The sequence below is a fragment of the Anguilla anguilla genome, chromosome 2 (assembly GCF_013347855.1).
Source record: "Anguilla anguilla isolate fAngAng1 chromosome 2, fAngAng1.pri, whole genome shotgun sequence".
Taxonomy (NCBI): Eukaryota; Metazoa; Chordata; class Actinopteri; order Anguilliformes; family Anguillidae; genus Anguilla; species Anguilla anguilla.
In genome coordinates, this window is record NC_049202.1 from 61,426,251 (window position 1) to 61,448,797 (window position 22,547).

Consider the following 22,547-nt stretch of genomic DNA (forward strand, 5'->3'; position numbering starts at 1 on the left):
GCCAGGATTTACGGCGGTCAGCGGCGTTGGCCACAGCCGCTGCCGTCTCAGACCCGGGGATTATCGGGGCCGCTGACTCCAGTGTCTCTCTTTCTCTCTCTCTCTCTCTCGCTCTCTCTCGCCTTCCAGCCCCCGACGGAGCTCCCACAATCCTCTCCGTCACGCCTCACACCACCACCTCGGTGCTGATCCGGTGGCAGGTGAGGAGTTCCCGCGCCGGCGGACGCGAGCCGTGGAAGTTTCCGCCGCGGCGCTCGTGCACGCTCACGCCTCTCGTGCACGCTCACGCCAAGGTCACAGGGACAGGCGAGGAGCTCTGAGGAGTCCGGAGAGCGGGGGGGTGTTACTCATAATAGGAGCGTAATGAGATCCTTTCTCTTTCCTCAGGCTTGTCTTCTCATGTTTTATGGTGGGGGAATTTCTTAGGTTCATGAATCACTCCTTTGGAGAAGCTTAAGTTCTGTGGATGGGGGTGCGGGGGAGGGGCGGTTATGATTTAGGATACTCCTCTCTCTTTCTGGCTGTTTGCACATTTTGGTTGGAGTGAAGAGATTTGGTACACGGCAAAGATTCAGTGCTACATAAACTGTGACAGAGTACATTTGGTTTAATTTCAGCTTGTGTCATTGCAGCACATTGCAATGCATTAATTTAGCAGATGCTCTTATCCACAGTGATGTGCACACCATAGTTCCTCACATACAATGACATGAACCATGATAAATTAAAACTGAACTGTATTGGTATAGGGAGTGAGTAAAGAGTTTTTAATCTGTAGGTGCAGTGTGCGTGAAGACATTACTCTCCTAAAATGACTCACTCTTTGCAACTCCACAGTAAAAACTGTAGTTGTACAGATTGAGTCATCTTTACTGTACTGGTATATAGCGTAAGTGAAACTCTACTGAAATTACTCCACTTACTCTCTGCGAATGCAGATGCACAGTAAGGACTGGTTACTTGCGGACGGTCAGTAGAGTCGTTTGTTGCTGCGCAGGCGTAGAGCGTGAGCACAGTCGGGGTCTGACCTCTCTCGGTTCCCTCCAGCCGCCCTCGGAAGAGCGGATTAACGGGATCCTGCTGGGATTTCGGGTCCGCTACCGGGAACTGCTTTACGACCGACTGCGCAGCTTCACCGTCCGCACCGTCAACAGCCCGTCCGCCACCTGGGCGGAGCTCACCTGTGAGTAACGCCCTGCCCTGCACCTGACCCCGCCCCCCTCCCTCCGCCTGACCCCGCCCCCTGTCTCTGCCTGACCCTGCCTCCCTGCCTGTCCCCATCCCTCACAGAAGCCAGGTGGGGGTGTGATGATTGTCATTGGCTGGTACAGAGGAATGATGTCATGCATTAAGAGTGGCTCACTTGTAACAGGATCTGAATGAGATGTTTGTCAGCCCTGCCTGCTCACTGTCACCACAGATACAGAACTGTCATTTTCACTCTGTTTGTGCAATATGCCAGACAGTAATTACAGATAGATTGCAGGCAGTGGGTAAATTAGTTTTCCAACAGAGACATCTGTCAAGGGTTGTGGTCCTGGAGGACTACAGATTGGCAGAGTTGCATTATGGGAACTGTAGTCAAGCATTTTGGCAGAATTAAAGCCAGAGACAATGTAGCCCTCCAGGACCAGGACCTAAAATCAAAGTATGTTTACACACATCCACACACTCTCACATGCACACACACACACACACACATACACACCCACAGACACACACACACACACACACACACACACCTTGCTTCACACACACCGGCCTGCTTCCAGTCAGTACTGTTCTGCGATGTGAGGACAGTTGCATCATTTCTGTTTCCTTTCTGTTTGGGTTTGGTGCTGCTGTTTGCTTGTTTCGGCCTCCTTGTCTTCAGCCCCTGAAGCGTGCCTGTGATCTGTACACACTGTCCCTGGAGACACAGTGTGCTGTAACACACTAACCTGTCTCTCCCTCTCCTTCTCCTCTCTCCACCCCCTCTCTCTATCAATCTCTCACTTATGGCTGCCCCCCCCTTGCTCCAACCAACCTGACCCCCCGAACTCCTCCACCCTACCCCACCCCCCCACACCGCACCCCCCACCCGCCCCAGCCCCCTACAGCGTACGGAACCTGAGCGAGTCCACTCTCACCCACTATGAGCTTGACAGTAAGTCCACACACCTTTATTTCTCACTCTCTTTCACTCTCTCCCTCTGTCTCTACTATCTCTCTCTCTCTCTCTCTCTTGCTCTCTCTCTCACTCTCTTTCATTCTCTCCCTCTGTCTCTACTATCTCTCTCTCTCCTGCTCTCTCTCTCACTCTCTTTCATTCTCTCCCTCTTTGTCTCTACCATCTCTCTCTTTCTCTTTCTCTTTCTCTTTCTCTTTCTCTCTCATGCACGCATATACGCATAAACTCATGGGTTCCTTTTGGTCTAGTGTGTGTGTGTGTGTGTGTGTGTGTGTGTGAGTGAGTGTGTGTGTGTGTGTGTGTGTGTGTGTGTGTGCATGTGTGTATGTGGGAGACAGAGAGCACAGTCTACCTTCGTCCCAAACCCATCCTTCCCAGCTGACTGTGCTCTACACTTTTCTGCACATCTCCTTTTTATGCTTTCTTCCTTTGTGTTTTGGTGTGTAATGAGTGATGCTGGGGGAGATGTACATATAGGGCCTGCATATCAAGGACTCATGTTACATTACATTACATTTATTTAGCAGACGCTTTCATCCAAAGCGAAGTACAAAAAGTGCATATCATGGTCATTGGACAACAACAAACTGTTCTTGCAATCTCTCTCTTCCTCCTCTCACACAAAACTCATGCAAGTCACAGAAGAGTGCCATGATCAATGTGATTTCTGTGCATTTATTGCCAACAGAATATACATGGCCAATAAGGAAATATACCAATATAATTCGTGAAATTAGATCCACATAGAAAACGCATTGACAGACTGCTGTGATTCCTTTTTCCGTATGAGTATACAAAAAACATCACTTCCCCGGCTCGACTGTACCGGAGCCTTGTTCTGCAGCCGATCCCGCTTTTGACCGTAGCAACTGCTTTAGCCCACTGCCCGGAAGCTTCATCAGAGGGTTTACCGCGCGACTGCGTTTGCATAGAATCGTGGGTAAATCTGGCCGGTTGTGTCCCGCAGACCTGAGCAAGCACAAGCGCTACGAGATCCGTCTCAGCGTGTACAACGCGGTGGGGGAGGGGCCAACCAGCGCGCCGCAGGAAGTGTTCGTGGGAGAGGCGGGTAAGTGCCTGGCGGCTCTTTCTCCGGGTTACCTCGGGACCAATCACAGCTCTGTGTTTTAATATCACTCAAAAGCAGTTTTGCAAATGAACTGTTTCACAGAAGTGTGGGTGTTTAACTACTGTATAATTATTACTGACCTTGCCCAAGTCTCCTTGATCTTGTGTCTATTGGTGTGTTTGATTTAGCAGAAAAAAAGGCTTCTGTCTTGTATAAAAATAAGACATTATTTGCAAACAAATGCATTTTTTTATTCTGTTTTCTTCAGTCCCTACTGCCCCACCCCAAAATGTGGCCATCCAATCAGCAACCGCCACCCAGCTGGACGTGACGTGGGACCCCCCTCCACTGGAAACTCAAAACGGGGACATTCAGGGGTACAAGGTCAGTTTTCAGCAGTTAGCAAGTGTGGGTGTTTAAAAAAAACCCTCAGATGAACAGGGCTATTATTTACCTTCCATCGCTGACTCATTAGAATCAATCACAGTGTTAGTTACGGAGAGTCCTATCTTTTGATTGGTTCTTACCATGTTGGTGATTGACGGCACTTGGAAGCTCCTCCCGTTTCTGTCTCCCTGACGCCTAGCTCTCTTGTCCCACTGCTCACTTTTACTGGCTTCCTGTTTGTGGCAGGGCTCGGTTTGCGGGAGGAATTCTGGGCAATTAGAGGACCACGCCTACTGATTGAGTAGGCACACACCTGGATTGTGTTACAAAACCGTCCAGGATTTAGAAGTGTGCTTCTTTCCACAGTAGCCATCTGAGACTGGGGATGCGGGGATTCCGGAGTTATCTGGAATTACCACATCTCCCTCTGTCCAGCTCTTCTGTCCCTGCCAGGGAGGTCATGCAGTGTGACACTGTTGTTCTGGGATTATGTGCCTTGGATTTGACTGTCTCCAGTTCATTGTGAGTTAGCTCAGAGTCTGGTGTTTGTTTGCAGCCACAGGACAGATTTGAGCTGTACCGCGGGGATGGATAAAGGTGGAATAAAGACCTGAGTACTAAAGTGCAGACCGCTCCGGGGCCTGTTTTTGGACAGGCATGCGCGTGACCTGTCCCGTCCTCCTCCCTCTCTCTCTTCCTCCTCCCTCTCCTCCTCCTCCTCCCTCTCCCCTCCCTCTCTTCCTCCTCATTCTCCTCCTCCCTCTCTTCCTCCTCCCTTTTCTCCTCCTCCTACCTCCTCCCTCCCTCTCCTCCTCCTCCCTCTCTTCCTCCCTCTCCTCCTCCTCCTTCTCCCTCACCTCCCTCTCCTCCTCCCTCTCCCCCTCCCTCTTCTACTCCCCCTCCCTCTCCTCCTCCCTCTCTCTCCTCCTCCTCCTCCTCCTCCCCCCTCCCCTCCTCCCGCAGGTGTACTTCTGGGAGTTCCAGCGGCAGAACGAGACGGAGCGGCTGCGCACGCTCTTCCTGCCCGAGGGCGGGGTCAAGCTGAAGAACCTGACGGGCTACACCACCTACATGATCAGCGTGGCGCCCTTCAACGCCGCCGGCGACGGGCCCCGCAGCCCGCCCACCAGGGGGCGCACCCAGCAGGCCGGTGAGGACAGCGACTGCCCCCCTTCTGCCCTCAGCGACTAATTCAGTCTTTGTTCTTTGCAACAGCGGGGCCAGCCCTACAAACGCGTATGTCTGTGACCGACTGAGTGAGTGACTGAGTGAGTGAGGAAGTTACACCATTGGTCGGCCGGATCACGGGTGTTAGGTCCAGCCATATACTAGGTTTTTACCTGGTCTTGTTTCCCCTATAGTTAAGCATCCTTGAAAAAGTGCTATATTATTATTATTATTATTATTATTATTAATAAATAATGATAATAATAATAATAATAATAATAATAGCAATAGCAATAGCACTATTACATCCCTAAAAGCATGATTATCTGGGCTGAATATGCTCTCATATTAATATGCATATTTGCAGCCGATTAACACAAACACTCAAAGTGAGTGTAGCTCTAAAGCCCGGACAGTTCGAGGGGTTACGTAACTGTGGATCTCTGCGGCACGCAGACTTATTGTCCACATGGCGAAACGGGGCAGGATTCATAAGGAGACGCATTATCTCCAGGCTGAACGGGTCTTTGTGAGTTACTGAGAGCCGTCGGCCTCTCTGTCAGTCGTAGCGTGCCTCTGGAAGAGGGGGTTTTTGGGGGAACGTTCTGTGCTCCTCTCAGCTCTAATATCCTGTTTTCTTTGGAGATACTTACTGGGAGCCATCGGCTCCGACAGCGGGGAAGACAGTCGCCAGATTGTTTCCCTTCCGAAAGAAGATGGCCCGCCTGCTCTTCAGGGGGGAAATGTGTTTTTCATTCGTTTAATCCAACTGACGGGGGCATTTATTGCCTGTTCTGATATGTTATGAGGGGACCAACTTTTTTTTTTTGTTCAATTCATGGTGGGGGTCGGGGGGGGGGGGGGGGGGTGTTGCATCAAGTGGATGGATATTCTGTCATTTTTTGGCACGCCTTCCCCGGGTTGCCACGGAGACAAAAGCATATGACACCCTGGCTGAGTGGAGGGGCAGATGTGGGGGGCAGATTTGTGGCTGGGGGGGGTGGGGTGGGGGGGACAATGGGCCCTGTGTTCTGCTGCCCTTACTCAAATCTGTGGAAAAAGGGGAGGGGGGGGTAAGAAAAATCATTTTCTCTGTGAGTTTCTCTCACCCGTTCAGCCCTCTGCAGTCTCCCACTGAAGCGAGGGATGTAAGAGCTGTGAAAACGAAAGTGTGGAAGGGCCGAACGGCTCCCTCTGCACCTCTGCGTGCTGCCCTTCACTGGCTCACTGCTGTTCTCCCTTCATCCCCCTCTCCATCCCTTATCTCTCTCACACACACACACACACACACACGCACAAACACACACCCCTGCACATTTACACACACACACACACACATTTTTCACACACACACACATACACACACACACACATTTTTCACACACACACACACACACACACACATACACACACACACACATTTACACACACACACACACACACACACACATTTTTCACACACACACACACACACACACACACACTCATTCACACACACACACACACACACACACACACACACACACTCATTCACACATAGATGAACGTGTATCACAAACCAGCCAAACCAGCGCTAAATCTCTTTTGCCGTAATTCATGTGAAACTGTGAATAGCGCACGCTTTGAAATGCCTCCCCTCTGTTCTCTGGAACTCTTCATCTCGTGATTGTGTCATTCATGTTACCCCACCCTCCAGCCCCCTCTCTAATCGCTGTCTCCCCTACCCCAGCGCCCAGCGCCCCCAGCTTCATTCACTTCAGCGAGCTCACCACCACCTCCGTCAACGTCTCCTGGGGGGAGCCCGTCTACCCCAACGGCATCATCGAGGGCTACCGGCTCGTCTACGAGCCCTGCACCCCCGTGGACGGTAAGCCCCCACCAGCCCGCCACCCCCTACCCCCCCCCCCCCCCCCCCCCACCCCACCCCCTGCCAACACGCCCCTCATTCCCTAAACTGGCACTTAAAGTGCGTCTCTGAGTTTAGCTCTAGCTTTACTGCCATGGCCCAGGCACACCTACGCCGAAGCGCCGGCGGGGGAGGGGGCTGTGCCTCGCTGGGGCCGTAAATATTTCACACGGCTCCAGGGCTAGCGGCTAAGATAGCGTATAGCGCTTGTAGAATACGTCGGGCCCTGACCGGCTGTAAATCTGTGAGGCTCTGTGAAACAGTCTAAGTGATTGTTTCTGGAAAGCGTAGCCGGCAGCGGCATCTGGGCTGTTACAAGCTAAGCTAAGCTAAGCTAAGCTAAGCGTGCCTCTACGCTGAGCAGTCAAGCTGTGTTCTGTACACACTGCTGCGAGTCCAAACAAAAGCTGCTGTCCTGCACACCTCCCAGAGGTCTCCTTAACTTTTAAAGACAATGATTAGCATTCTTATTATTAGCATGTAAGTAGTGTGTGTGTGTGTGTGTGTTTGTTCATCTGTGTGTTTAAGTTTCTGCTTTGGTGATGACTCATTTTTAAATATTCTTGTAGTTGTGAGAGTTTGTATGTTTGTATGGGACCACACTTCTCAGGATGTCCTGCTCTGATCAGGGCAGCAGATGGCACAGATGGGGTGGGTATCGATCGCTCTCTGTCTGGGGGCCCAGCCGAATGCCGTTAGGCCCCAGGCCTCCCGCTCCCAAGGGGACCCTCCTGCTGGCCCGTGTCCCCGAGACCTCGCAATCGGGTTATTCCTTATCGATTACCATGGCAACGGGAGGCTGAACCCTAACCCTTGGGGCATAGCGTGACCTATCCAGGCCCATCCCTGCGCAGCCAGATTTGCTGAAAGGGGCGAGTTAACACCTGTGGCAGTAGCAGCAGGTGGCCGGATGTCCATGACCCCAAACTTTCAAATAGTCGTCACCTGATCACCTGAGAAGCAGGTCTGGGGCTGCGGTTGCTTCCTGTCTGAACAGAGCGATCGACCCCAGCAGCTTCTGTGCCCTGTTTACCCTGCAGAGCAGCTTGCACTCTGATTGGTGGAAATCTGTGCATTGTGTGTGTGTGTGTGTGTTACATTGTGTAAAATGTTTGCTTTATGTGTGTGTGTTTGTGTGTGTGTGTATACGTGTTTGTGTGTGTGGTATGTATATTTGTGTGTGTGTCTGTGTGTGTGTTTGCGTGTGTGCGTGCTTGTGTGTGTGTGTGTGTGTGTGCGTGCGTGCGTGTATGTGTGTGTGTGTGCGTGTATGTGTGTATGTGTGTGCGTGTGTGTGCGTGCGTGCGTGTGTGTGGCTGTGTGTGTGTGTGTACGTGCGTGTATGTGTGTGTTTGTGTGCATGTGCCTGTGTGTGCATGTGTGTGTGTGTGATGTTACCCGGGACAGACTCTAAATGCGGTGTGTTTATCTAGAGTCCTCAGTGGCCTGTGCCGACTCCTGTCTTCACTCCTCCTCCCCCCCAGGAGTCAGTAAGATTGTGACTGTGGACGTGAAGGGGAGCGCCCCCTTCTGGATGAAAATCAAGGATCTGGCTGACGGGGTCACGTACAACTTCCGTATTCGAGCCAAAACCTTCACCTACGGACCCCAGGTGGAGGCTAACATCACCACCGGGCCCGGGGAAGGTCCGTCTGTCCCTCCGTCAATCTGTCTGTCTGTCTGTCTGATGGTATTGTGGATGTGACAGTTTGTATTTTTCACTGGTGGTGTCGGGTGTGAAAATCTGGCCAGTTATTCAAATGCGATGGTACACGCACCGGAACTTGCATGCGTAATGAAGAACAAGAGCCTAAAATCCAGAAAGCGTCTTTAAAATTAGGTTTGATATGTTGCTCAACATTACAATGTCTGACGACATTGTTGGTTATCCCTAGGCAGTCTTCTTTCTTAAAAAAACGCAACCACTGGATTATCTTCTAAGATGTAGAATAAAAAGACGTAAAATAAAGACTGAATGTACTCCTAGTAATAGCTTCATTTTGAATGGAACTCTAGCATTTGGAGTGTGTAACTGAACTTTTGTGACCACCAGTCACTATAGATGTCACCAAATCCTCCGAGAGGTTGCCAACAAAGTTGACGGTATTACACAAACTTAGTGGCACAGTTTGTCCTGTGTAACAGACTCCCGTAACAGTTCTGAGATTTTGACGATGTTTTTCACCCTGCCTCACGCCCCTGCCTCCCCCCCCCCCCCCCCCCCCAGGAGCCCCCGGCCCCCCCGGCGAGCCCTTCATCTCCCGCTACGGCGCGGCGCTCACCATCCACTGGGCCAACGGCGACCCCGGCCGAGCCCCCATCACGCGCTACGTCATCGAGGCCAGACCCTCAGGTGAGCGCCTGGGGAGGGGGGGGGGGGGGCGAAGGGGGTGGGCAGGTGGGCAGGTGGGCAGGTGGGGTATCTTTCTCTGTATCTGTTTCCCTTCAGGACATTCAAAAATTCAGCTTCTGCCGGCATCAAGAATGGGCGGAGCCGTAATGATCTAACGGTGATCTAGCCAATTACAGTGTAGTTACTGCAGAGATCTTTTTCTGATTGGTTCATATGAGTCAGGGATTGACAGAATGTGTTCGCTCCATCCATTAAGGGGTCTTTAAAGCCTCTCAGTTCCATTAATCCCGATGGTGTATTTAGCGTAAAAAGCTGTGGGTGGGAGGTGGATGTTATCGTTAGCGAGGGCTTTGTGGGTAATGGATTAACACGTACAGGTACTGTGACAAAGAGCACCATTAGAGTGTGGGGGGGGGGGGGGCACGGAAAATCAACAGCAGCCTCACGCAGCTGGGTTTCTCAGCTTTTTAATGGGGTATCGATCGGGATGCATTGATTGGCCCAGACCGGCGATGGTTGTCAGGTTTCAGCCCTGACTGACAGGTCTCAGTGATGGATTGGGGAGGGTGGATGAGATAGAGTTTTAGAAAGGCGGGTTGATTACATTGTTACTGGGAAACAGGGGATGGTGTGTGTGTGTGTATGTATGTGTGCGGGAGTGGGGGGGGGGGGGGGGGGGGGGGGGGTGAAAATTAGGCGCACAGCAGGTTAAGGGAGTGTGGGCCGAGTAGCGTGCCTATGGCCAGCCGGCTGTCACTGCCCCAGGCTGGTAGGGGTATCACTTACACCCCAACTAAATCCCATCTCCTCCCAACAAAAATCACCTCTGCCCTCAAAGCCAGCTATCCCCCCACCCGCCATTCTGTTACCTCTAATCAGGCAACACATAACTCTACCAGATACCAGCATAGACATGCTAGTTGGGTCTGCAAGTAAACCTCAATAGACATGGATTTTTTTAAGTACTGTATTATGTTTGTGTGTCTTTGTTCCCTTTAAAGCACTTTTGTCAGCAAATGTGTAAAAGGAAATTATTATTATTATTATTATTATTATTATAGCACTGCTCCTGGTGATCAGTGTGCATATTGAATACACAAAGCAGTGTTGAAAGGGTTAAATGTAGGAAGTCAGCTGACCCGAGCCACGCGTCTTATTTGCTCATATGATTTACTTCATCGCAGATGAAGGCCTGTGGGATATCTTAATCAAGGACATCCCAAAGGAAGTGACATCATACACCTTTAACATGGACATCCTGAAGCAAGGGGTCAGCTACGACTTCCGGGTCATCGGCGTCAACGACTACGGCTATGGCTCTCCCAGTCCACCGTCGCCCTCCGTATCTGGTCAGTTTGAGTCTGTAGACGTTATCCTTCATTTTTTTTACATTTTCTTCCTTTCTTTTCTTTTTTCTTTTGTAAATGTAATGTGCAAATGAGTGTGAAATATGTAGTTAAATGACATACATTCGGTTTCATCAAATATTAATATTTCATGTTATATTTCAGGCCATCACAATTTTGTACTCACATGAAATATCTACTTGTGCCTGCATGTCCATTTTTAAATTTTTATTTCAAAGCTCATATTTAATATTTAATGCCAGCTTGGCTTGTCCATCTTGTGTTAATTATTTTTCACTTCACCCTACAGCCCAGAAGGTGGCGCCTTTCTATGAGGAGTGGTGGTTTCTGGTGGTGGTGGCCCTGGTGGGGCTCATCTTCATCCTCCTGCTGGTCTTCATCCTCATCATCAGAGGTCAGAGCAAGAAGTACGCCAAGAAGTCGGAGTCAGGTGGGCCGGAGAACGTACCTGTAGAGCGGAGAGCGCGCCTGTAGTCAGAATGCTAGCGTGTGTGAGGATGGGGGGAGGGGCTGAGAGGTTTCGTTTCCAGTCCTGACTTCAACCCCAGGGTCAGGCCACCTGTCGGTCAGTCGCGGTCTGACAGATATGCACTAGCACTGCCATAACCTGATGTGTAGCGTTTGACCTGCGAGTCCGAAAACAGCATGACCTTTACACTCATTCACGTTTCTGTTTTTGTTCCACGTTCTGTTTCTCTTTTATTTTTAACTGTATTTAACTGGAAAGCGAAGGCGGGGGATAGACAGCCTGACGCCGAGCCCCTTCTTTAAAGGACAGGGCGGCTGCAGATCGATGCGTCGGCTCTATAAACGGCTGCCATTAGCAGTGATGTGAAGTACAGTTTGCCGCCCTGCCCACGGTGACTCACGTCTGTGCCGGCCCGGCTGAGTCACCCCTGCCCTTCGCCGCGGCGCGGCCCTGTGTGTGTCTTTAAGGTGCCCTTTGCCCCAGGTAGAGGGGGAGAGAGAGCAAGGGAAAGAGAGACATAGAGAGAGTGAGAGAGAGAGAGACATAGAGAGAGTGAGAGAGAGAGAGACATAGAGAAAGCGAGGGAGAGAGAGAGTCATAGAGAGAGTGAGGGAAAGAGACGGAGAGAGAGTGAGAGGGAGAGAGAGAGTCATAGAGAGAGTGAGGGAAAGAGACGGAGAGAGAGAGAGAGTTGCTCACTCTTGCATGGCTGTGACATCAGCAGGGTGTTGGGCTCTGTCAGCAGTTTGCGCTGAGGCCTGTCGGGCCCGTCCTGGCCTGGCTCGGGTCAGTAAACACGTTTCTAGCTGAGAGGGGAAACACAAGGGCCGCGTTTTAGCGGGACACAAAGAGGCAATTTCAGACCCCGGCCCGGTGGGCCGCGGGACCGCCACCGCTCCTCTGACGGCTGTTTGTTTAAGCGCTCCCCTGCCCCGAGACGCCCCCCCGCACCCCTGCCTCCCCAAATTCTGCCTTCAATCACGGGCTCGCCTCCCGTTGCCCTCCTGCCCCACCTCACGCCCAGGGGCTTTGGGAAGGGGTGCACGGGGAGGTCCCGCCTGACCTGCCGGGTCTGTGTCAGAAAGACGGACACCTCCTCCACACCTCTGTAGTTACTGACAGAGTCTAAACACAGGCTTTCCACAGGGCCATATTAAGACCTGCTCTTTGCATCGTTTTAACACCCAAGTGTTTCAGCAGTCTGTGGCGCTACATTGGAAAATGTATATAGAACTTGCGGTAACAGCAGCGGCACAGAGCTCAACTGCTGCTCATGGCAGCTGGTACACAAGGAGGGAGTAATGCTCGAGTAAAGCTGTTGTAACTGTGCCAGTTGTAGCCCTTTAACACTTACATAGGGTTGACCAATGCTATACGTGTAGTAGCAGCAGCAGTAGTAGCAGTAGTTGTACTTCTTGTGATAGCAGTACTGTAGCATTTGGTGGTTGTAGTAGCAGCCAGACCTGCATGGTATAATACACTTTTGCCCAGCCATAGCGGTAGTGGTGTTAGTAATAGTAATGTAGTAGAGGCTGTAGTGTGTAAGATGTACTCTGCTGTAAAATGAATAACAATAGTAAGTGTAGTCGTAATATGGTAGTTGTGGGTAAGGTTAGCATTGGTTAGCGTTGCTTTGTAGCCCCAGACTAACCCCCTGCCGTGTCTGCGGCCTGTGGTCACACAGTGTCTCCGTACCTCTCCTCAGGTAACACCTCCAACTGCAACGCCCTGACCCACGGCGAGATGGTCAGCCTGGACGAGGGCCGCTTCCCCGCCCTGGAGCTCAACAACCGCCGGCTGTCCGTCAAGAACTCCTTCTGCCGCAAGAACGGCGTCTACACCAGGTGGGCACGCCTCCGACGTGAGGGTAGGACCGGACAGGTAGAGAGATGGGTACCTTATCGACGTCCAGGGGGATATAGTTTCATCAGCTGCAGTTTATGGAAGAACCAGTCCTTACAATTCACTAAGGGGTACAACAGCAACAGTGTTCGTCTAGAAAAAATTAACCCTTTGAAGAGTAGGTTTTTTGGGGGTGTTTTTTTTTTTGTATTTTAAGTCAGTGCTCTATAACTCCACTGCTTTCGATCGCCAGTAGTGGTTGTTACTTCAGCATTAGAATGTTTAGTCAGGAACATTCTAATCACGTATTTGAGCTGTAGAAGGGTTAACATAATGCATAAATTAAAAAGCAGCTATTGCACAGCCTCGTCCTTAAGTATATTATTCCACACATCATTCCCTGGCTGCCCGTTGGCAGTTAACAAGACCTGGAATCAGGTAACAATGAGCTGTTGGGTAGGAGTAAATGTAAATTGAGCCTTGAGCCTTGAGTTATTTATTGGTCAGAATGAAAATGTATCATTATATTTAAAAAAAAGAGAAACCACCTCATCTGTTAAGGAGGCCATCAAAGTACTGGAAAGAGTGTAATGACTTGGTATTGATGGTGTCATTAAATCATGTGCGTTTCCGCCTTAAATAATAGAGTGACGCGCAGTGATTGAGTCGGGCATTATGAGATCATTTATCCCGCTGCCCCATGATCCAAGACGTGTAGCGCACCTTTGTCAGAGTCCTCATCATCGGTCAATCTCTCTGACGGGTCATTTGGGCTGTGTGCTCTGTTCTGGAGCAGACAGCCCTGGTAACCATGGGAAACCCACCATCATGTTCATCCCTGCGGCCTGCGTCCTTCTAAACGGATTAATATTCCAACATTCAGCCAAAAATAATTAGTACTTTGCAGAATTAAAAGAATACAAAATTAAGACAAAATAATAATGTTGTAATAATAATAATAATAATAATAATAATAATAAAACTTTATTTATAATGCTTCTCATACAGACGTTTTGGGCGGTTTCCACATGTACCATGCAGTCACATGAAGGCAGTGCTCCAGCAGTGTTCTGTTTGCCCTGTGGGTCCCTGGTTTTGGTCAGCTGACCTGCTGTAGATTTGGGAGAGGTGGCGTACGTACGGGAGGTGGGAGCCGCTCGTTCCTCTCCCTGGAGGTTTGCCCTGCCCACACACCGCCATAAATCAGGGGAAGGTTGGCTGGCTGCCTCCAATCAGGACGTCCCGACACAGGCCCCCCCTTACACCCAGCACAGGGGGGTGGAGGTGGGGGAGGGGTAGTCACGGATATGATCACAGCCACGCCCCCTCTCCTGGTGGAATTAGCTCTGATGAAAGTGATGTCATCGAGCCAGAGCTATCGTTAGACCCAGTGACAGACAGATCACTTCATCACCGTGTTGTGGCTCGCATGCTTTCATACTAATAAGCTCCCTTTAATTAATCCTAATCAAACTAAGCCTGTGCTGTCATTTCTGTCATTTACAATCAATCACATAGCAGATGTTCTTACACAGAGTCACACAGTGCATACAGTGTTAGATTAACTTCAGTATGGATTCAAAATCCAAATAAAAAATCAATGATACATATACATGCCTCGGCTAGAAATACTATATACATCTGTTTCATGTTATTGTAACCTGCTACAATGTTTTCTGCATTGTCCCTGACAAATAAACTAATAAATAAATAAAAATGAATCTGAAGTCCCCTTACCTCAGCCTACATCCCCATCATTCTGATTGTAGTTTACATGCTGGTATATGCAGTTAGCTCCATAATGTTTAGGACAAACACATATTTTTCTTGATTTGTCTCTGTAATCATTAAAAAAATAAAATGGGAAAGTGCAGATTCTCAGGGTATTATTATGCACTATAGTATATAATAATTTCAGAAATTACAGCACTTTTTACACATAGCTCCTCCATTTCACCGCCTGCAGCATTCACTGAACTGTGTTTTTGATGAATCAGACAGTAGTTAGTGTCTGAGTTTGGGTAATTCGGGGGGGAGGGGGGTGTCTGTATTTGGGTAACTCAGCCCTATAGCATCGGGCTGCTTTAGCATGTCTGGCAGGTTTGAGGTTGCTCCAAACCCTAAAGCCGTGCCCCGAGGTGCAGGTAAAGGTGTTTTAGGAGGAGCACTGCCTCGGGCCCCTACAGCCGGGTCCTAGGGGCCCCTCTGGAGAGCTGCCCTGGAGACTTATCTCCCCATCCCTTCATCCTTGCCCTCCGCTGATCCCTTCTTTTGTCTGTGCCGGCGGGATGAAAGGTCGCTGGCCCGCGGGCCCGCGGTGTGGCTCAGAGCAGACGCCTGGAATTCACAGATGTTACCCCCCCCCCCTCCCCCCCCTACCCGCCTCATCGGCCTCCTCTTTGAAATGGGCCTGCTCAAGGTGCGAGGGTTTAAAATACCTGAGGCAGCTTAAGGCTCTTCAGGTGGGGGTCGGTGTTCAGGTACCCAGTGGGCAAAAGCCGAAATCTAGACATGTAGAGGTGTGGAAATCTAGGTTTAGAGAGAGCTTTTGATGTAAACGGTAAACGGATAGGTTATCCCCAGTATGGCTCAGGCTTTGGCCGGATGTATCCTAACTATGTTCTAGTCAGCCAGAAAATGTTCACTTTTCAGCCAAATGGTGCCGGGTTTTCGCCTGCATGTCTAGACGGCGTCTCACCGACTCTCCACCGCAGAAATGTTTCCTGGATAAGTGTGCTGGGATCGCACTGTTCTCCAGGCCACGCCCACCCACTCCCCCCCGTTTCCTCCCCCCTGGTCCACCCCAGGCCTGCCGTCAGCCTCAGGGAGGCTGGCAGTCTAGAGGCTTTCTGAAGCAGCAGACATTAGCACTGCAGGCTGTTCATAAGGCAGGGCATACGCGTTTCCTAACATGACATAAGGACATGAAAATGGGGCAGGGGAGCAGTCCATCAGAGGAGCTGACAGCGCCCCCTGGGGACGAGCCGGGCCGCACAGTGGAGCAGACAAAGGGCTTTTCATCCGCTGAGGGGGGCGGGGCTTAGTCTGACAGGGCCTGACGCTCACGAGGTGAGAGTGGCTGCAGGGCTGGGCTGCATATGCTGCAAACCCTCATATAGTGTGTGTGTGTGTGTTTGTGAGTGTGTGAGTGTGTGTGTGTGTGTGTGAGAGTGTGTGAGTGTGAGTGCGTGTGTGTGTGTGTGTGTGAATGTGTATGTGTGTGTGAGTGTGTGAGTGTGTGTGTGTGTGTGTGTGTGTGTGTGAGAGTGTGTGAGTGTGAGTGCGTGTGTGTGTGTGTGAATGTGTATGTGTGTGTGAGTGCGTGTGTGTGTGTGAGTGTCTGTGTGTGTGTGCGCGCCTGCATGTGTGTGTGTGTGTGTGCGCGCGTGTGTCTGTGTGTGTGTGCGTGCGCCTGCGTGTCTGTGTGTGTTTGTGTGCATGTGTGTGTGTGTGTGTGTGTGAGTGTCTGTGTGAGTGTGTGTGTGCGTGTGTGTGTGTGTTTGTGTGCGTGTGTGTCCAGTAGGCAGTAGGTATGCGGAGGGAAACAGGCAGGTGAAGGTCAGCCTATTCAGACTCATCTCCTTCCTGCTCACTGAGCCCCGATTGGCTGATTGGGAGATCAAAGGCTGAGAAGCAGCTCCCTGTCTTTGAAGGGCTGCTGCTAATGAGGTCCTGATAGAGCAGGCCAGGGGAGGGGGGGGGGGGGGCCTTCAAAACAGCGCTATGGGAATGTGTGATTTAGGGATGGGGCAAGTAGAGGGGGGTGTTTGAGTGAAGGCTACCATCCTTATGGGCTGGGTGGGGAGGGGGTTGTTTAATTATTTAAGCACTTCTCTGAGTATGGAGGAAGTTGGGAGTGTGTGTGTGTGTGTGTGTTATGGGGGAGCTGGTGCAGTTTATCATAATTCCCGTCTGATCCCCGCTAACACTGGAACAGCATTTTTCATCGTGTGAGTAGCCGTCTCATTTACTGCCTCATTTTAAGTGCTGCTGTGGGGGGGGTCATGTTTCCCCCCCAGGGCAGTGACAGGGAGCAGGGTGACCTGCTGGAAGAGTTCTGTGTAGGCGGAGCATCGCAGGCAAGGGCGACGTAGCGTTTTTAGCAACCGGCCAAAAAATCCCATAATAATCCTCAATTCAGCTTAGCTGCTGAGTCAGGCCGCCGTCACGGCGACCTTGAGCCTCACAGAAATGCAAAGCACTGCAATAGTTACGAGGACCTCTCTGAAAATAAGTGATTTATTTATGGTGAATATGTTTCGCGGCGGTGTATTAAGTATGTCAGCTTGAGTACGGAGGGCTGCCAGGCCGGTGGCTGGATAAAGAGCGGCCCTGCTGGCCCTTACGCAAGCGCGCAGGAGGGACCCCGTTTCCCAGCATGCCGAGGGAGCGATTCCTGCATTAGGCCCGTCACACAGCCCTCTCTCTGGCTCCGGGTTCGATGAGGGGGGGTCCGGTCATCCAGGCCTCGCAGACGCTGTGCAGGGACATGGCAGGGAGAGCGTGCCTGTCCTAAAACGAGCCCTCATTACCCGTCCGTTCCATTTTTGCCCAGTAAAAGCGGAAAAACCACTGCCCGCCCCTAAAGTCTGATACCAGATCCATATCCAGCGCTGGGACAGAACTTGGGCCGCCTCGTTTAACTCCTTTTTTCGCTCGCTCGCAACAGAAAGCCCCCCCCCGGGCCCCGGTTCCGGTCCATTCCTCTCCCCTCCCCCTCCCCCCCCACCGCACCCGTGATCCTCGTGACCTATCCGCTGTTGCCCTTGGTTACCATCAGCCCCGGGGCGGGCCTATTGAAGTGTGCAATGATGTTGTGTCAGCTCAGTCAGCGAGAACAAAACAAAAAAAAACAAAACAAAAAAATGACTGTTAGCGGAGTTTCCAGTGGTCCATAAGAGGCGGCCGGCCGCTTAGCTGCCGGATGGCTGCACATCCGTACAGCCCTGCGGCGTCCGCTTCCTCTTATCAGAGAGATACGCGTGGGACAGATCTATAGATCTATAGATGAGCTACAGGTCACTATGGCATCTTTGCACTCATCACGAAAACGTGCACTATGATGGGGTGGCAGTGCGGTGTAATGGCTAAGGACCTGGTCTTGTAACTTAAGGGTCAGAGGTTCGGTTCCCAGGTAGGACACTGCCGTTGTACCCTTTACAACAGGGTATTTAACCTACATTGCTTCAATACATATCCAGCTGTATGAATGAATGCAATGTAAATGCTACATAAAAGTTTTGTTTATACGTTGGTAATAAAGGTTATGCTTAAGAATTCCATAAACATACATTTACCCCCCTCTTCATGTGCATATAAATCTGTGTTCATATCTCTCATATTTAAACATTCTATCTGATGGTCCACAGTGGGGGTGCTGGGTATCAGAGTTGGCACATTTAGCTGGGCCTGGCAACGTTCTGAGAGGGCTCAGTTGGGGGGGGGGGGGCTGCTTCAGTGGGAAAGGGGTGCATTTGGCCCTCTCTCTGGGACTTCCATTACCGTCAGAGAAGGTCAGGAGCTCAATGTTCTTTGCAACCACCCAAACCCAGGAGAGAAGTACAAACGTGCAGCTGCGTTCTCCCCAAGGTCTGCAGCTTCTCCTGTCTCTGTCTCTCTCTCTCTTTCTCTTTCTTTATTTCTCTGTCTCTCTCTCTTTCTTTCTCTCTCTGTCTCTCTCCTTCTCTCTTTGTCCCCCTCTCTCTCTCTCTCCCTATCTCCCTCTTTCTCTTTCTCTCTCTCTCTCACTCTCGCTCTCCCATTTTCTCTTCAGCTTTCCATAATTAAATCAAGGCAGTTTATTCATGCAAAGATGAAAAAAAATTCTTTCCATACATTGCAAACTTTTTTTTTTTTTTTGCGGTCTTACTTCAAAGGCTGTTTCGCATAGCTCTTTTAATGTGATTTACACACGGGCCAACTGATGTTCATTACTTTCGCGGGATTGTTTAGGATTCCGGCGATCGCCAGCATCTCAAGACCTTGCAAAGACAAAGACCCCACCACCCCCTGACATTTCAATCTAGGAAAAGAGTAGGAATCTTGTGGAGAAAACAAGGAAACAATTAGCAAAAACAGATGTGGGAAACTTTCCGAGTTTCACTGACAGGGAGATCGGGCATGAAAGTAGAGGAGGCAGATACTCAATCTCTCTCTTTTTATCTTCCTCCCTCTCTCTCTCTCTCTCCCTCTGTATCCCTCTCTCTCTCACTCTCTCCTCCCTCTCATCGGCGGTTCAAACTCTGCCTGCTCTTTTCCCAATAAGTCACAAGGTCTCCCCCCCCCCCCCCCCCCCCCCCCAGAGTGCTTATCAATCAGTGGAACTAAGCAATTCACAGACAGCCTCAGGATTTGTAGGAATTTCATGTGTGTCCCATGATGTTTATGAAGTCTGCAGCCACCCCTCTCTCCCCTCTACAATCGCCTCTCTCTCTGTCCATTTAGGGCGTTTTGGCCATAGGAGCTTGCTCTGGACCAGGATTGAAAGGAGATGCTGATACACTTATAACCGGGGGTTAGCAAGCTGATCTCAGACCTGTTGTGTCGGGGGAAATATACTCGCAGCATACAGTGTGCCTTTAATGGAGGAGCGTGGTGGTCTATATCCCTAAATGAGTTCCTACTTTCCTGCGAAGATTTTCCCTCCTTTTTCTCTTCTTGCCGTTGAGTCAGTGTTGTGATCTGTGTTCCAGGAGGCCCTCAAGCTGTCCCTGATTTTTAAAAACCTTGTTGTGTTTTTAATTTTTGTTTTGTTTTCTGTAAAAAGGATGTCTGTCTGTCTGTCCGTCTCTGTGTGTTTGTCTGTCTGTCTGTTATTAAAGAATACAGATTATAGGAGAAGATCTCTGAACGTTTACACAGCAGTGGTCTGCAACCACATTTACAGATGTTTTATCCAGGGCAACTGCTTTTTTTTATTTCTTTTTTTTTTTTTTACATAAAATCCATTAGTGTCCATTATCCATTTGTTCAGCTGGATATTTGCTAAAGCAATTCTGATTGAGTGCCCTCCAGGGCACAATGGCATTTCTCCACTGGAGAACCAAACCTGCAGCCACTAGCCCAGCTCTCCAACCATTATTCTGTATCGTTGCCCAGGGTGGCAGCCCTGGTGCTGGTTCTGCTGGTTTTCATTGTTACTTGGCACTTACTCAATGAATTAAAACACTGCTTACACAGTTCCCATCTGGTTTCTTAGTTCCTTATTTGAAGGTGAAAGCAGAAGGTCACAGATCCTGTGGTTCTGTAGCGCCAGAGTTGCAGACCTTAGTTTGAGGGGATAGTTGTGGTTCACAGGGATGGGCAGGGGTTAAGGCTCCAGTGGTAAGCCTATGTAGATGTTGGATGTAAATGCCTATGAGTGGGGGATAGATGTTTCCTGGACATGAGGTTCCTTGAGTGGGGGATAGATGTTTAATTGATGTGTCTCTGAGTGGGGGATTGATGTTTATTGGATGTGTCCCTGAGTGGGGGATAGATGTTTAATGGATGTGTCCCTGAGTGGGGGATAGATGTTTATTGGATGTGTCTCTGAGGGAGGATAGATGTTTATTGGATGTGTCCCTGAGTGGGGGATAGATGTTTATTGGATGTGTCCCTGAGTGGGGGATAGATGTTTATTGAATGTGTCCCTGAGTGGGGGATAGATGTTTATTGTATGTGTCTCTGAGGGAGGATAGATGTTTATTGGATGTGTCCCTGAGTGGGGGATAGAGGTTTAATAGATGTGTCTCTGAGTGGGGGATAGATGTTTAATGGATGTGTCTACCCTCTGCTCCCTCAGATCTCCACCCCGGCCCAGCCCAGGCAGCCTGCACTACTCGGACGAGGACGTCAGCACCAAATACAACGACCTGATCCCTGCAGAGAGCAGCAGCCTTACTGAGAAGCCCTCTGAGATCTCCGACTCGCAGGTACCGAGCAGCGTGCCTCCCATCTGCCAAGCCCCACCCTGCCACTCAGTCTCCCCCCAGCCCTACCCCTCTGTGCCACTCTACTTCTCTCAGCCCCACACCTCTGTACCGCTCCAACACTCCTTACTCCACCCACTGCTCTCAGCCCCACCCCTCTGTACCACTCCAACACTCCTAACTCCACCCACTACTCTCAGCCCCACCCCTCTGTACCACCCCAATACTCCTAACTCCACCCACTACTCTCAGCCCCACCCCTCTGTACCACTCCAGTACTCCTAACTCCACCCACTACTCTCAGCCCCACCCCTCTGTACCACTCCGACACTCCTAACTCCACCCACTACTCTCAGCCCCACCCCTCTGTACCACTCCAACACTTCCAGTCCCACCCCAAAATGCCCCTCCTTACCACTCCATCCGTGCCCTTCCACTGTCCATCACTAAAAACAGCACAACCTGCAGAGTTCTGCCCCCGCTGGCTATCTGTCGCTGCAGCTCAGTGGGGGCGGCTCCAGAGTGACAGTGGTCTTTATTATGATTTCACATTGAATGTCCAGCATCACTGCAGTCTGTGTAGCCCAGTTTATCACTTTGACGTGTAAGTCTTTTTTGGAATGTTTTTTTTTGTTCTAGAGATAGTGATAGTGATAGTTACATCAGCTTTGGAATGTTCATGAGCATTCCAATCACACACTGTATTTGTGATCTTACATGTTAAAGGCTTAAAGAAGGGCTAGGTTCACTTGTGTGGCAGGGCGGTGCATTGAGCCTGTAGTGGTGAAAAGTAACTCTGAAAGGGATAGGCACCTGAGAGAGATGCTTCACAGCCCCCTGTGCACTGTAGGTGGGGCTATTAGGCACTGCAGTCTCTCTTGGCTCAGGGTAGACCTGGGAATTAAACAGGGTTGTAAATAAGGAAATTGTAGGCGCCATAAAATCCACACAAAGTACCAAAATAAATGTACCGCCAGCTTAAAGAGGCATTTGAGGGGCGTGGTTATACGAGCACCCACAAAAATGTTGGCTGGATTCTCTAGGTGAGAATGGTAAAGCAGCACTGCATAATTATACTCCCTTCCTTCCTGTATGCCATGCTATGGCTCTGAGGCTGATACTGTGTATACTGGTGATTTAAAGAGTGTGTGTGTGTGTGTGTGTGTGGGTGTGTGTGTGTGTGAGTGAGTGAGTGTGTGTGTGTGGGTGTGTATGTGTGTCTGTGTGTGAGAGAGTGAGTGAGTGTCTGTACGTGTGAGTGTGTGTGTGTGTGTGTGAGTGAGTGTGAGTGTGTGTGGTGCAGAGTTCTGAGCCTTTGGCAGAGGGTCGGTGCTGAGTTTGGGAATGGTGCCGGTAGTCAGTGGGAGCACAGGCTGTTAGGATGGACTCACAGAGACTGGACTGCCTGTCCTCTCGCCCCCCCCCCCCCCCCCCCCCGGCGGGATTCCGTCCAGCACCCCGCCCTCGTCCCCAGCAACCGCCTCGTCAGCTGCCCTGTCAAAGCGCTCACAGCCTGCGCCCTTCTGCCCCGGGGGGGGGGGGGGTCGCATTGGCACCCACTGACTCAATGCGCTGACCCCTGCCAGGGAAAATCAAAAGATTCCTCTCTCTCTACCCCTCTCCCTACCTCTCTTTTCTCCCTCTGTTTTCACCCAGCGAAGCGCCGCTGGCATTTTCATTTTACTTTCTCTGAAAGGCCTCGGTCAGAATTATCTTCTATTTCCTGTCATCGGCGTCCTGACAGATCTACCGTTCGCACGCATATCTGATCAAACGAACCCAAATACGATTCCTGCACCCCAAAACCCCCAGCGACAGCGCCTGCCAGCACCTCCCATAGCAGTAAGCCCACCCCCCCCCCCCCCCCCACCCCCCCAGCCTTTGATCCCGCTTCGGGACAGAGCCCG

At 50.6% G+C, this 22,547-nt stretch overlaps 1 protein-coding gene across 1 annotated transcript in view; it reads left to right on the forward strand.

Annotated features, from left to right (window-relative positions):
- Positions 1-22,547, forward strand: part of sdk2b (sidekick cell adhesion molecule 2b) — a 92,182-nt gene that overhangs the window by 62,937 nt on the left and 6,698 nt on the right. Inside the window, exons 31-43 of the mRNA XM_035401039.1 lie at positions 130-200; positions 1,048-1,183; positions 2,090-2,146; positions 3,138-3,239; positions 3,508-3,623; positions 4,590-4,776; positions 6,523-6,660; positions 8,184-8,345; positions 8,927-9,052; positions 10,237-10,401; positions 10,709-10,849; positions 12,594-12,732; positions 20,514-20,643. Coding sequence (XP_035256930.1) covers positions 130-200; positions 1,048-1,183; positions 2,090-2,146; positions 3,138-3,239; positions 3,508-3,623; positions 4,590-4,776; positions 6,523-6,660; positions 8,184-8,345; positions 8,927-9,052; positions 10,237-10,401; positions 10,709-10,849; positions 12,594-12,732; positions 20,514-20,643 — 1,670 coding nt within the window. The remainder of the gene's footprint in view (positions 1-129; positions 201-1,047; positions 1,184-2,089; positions 2,147-3,137; positions 3,240-3,507; positions 3,624-4,589; positions 4,777-6,522; positions 6,661-8,183; positions 8,346-8,926; positions 9,053-10,236; positions 10,402-10,708; positions 10,850-12,593; positions 12,733-20,513; positions 20,644-22,547) is intronic.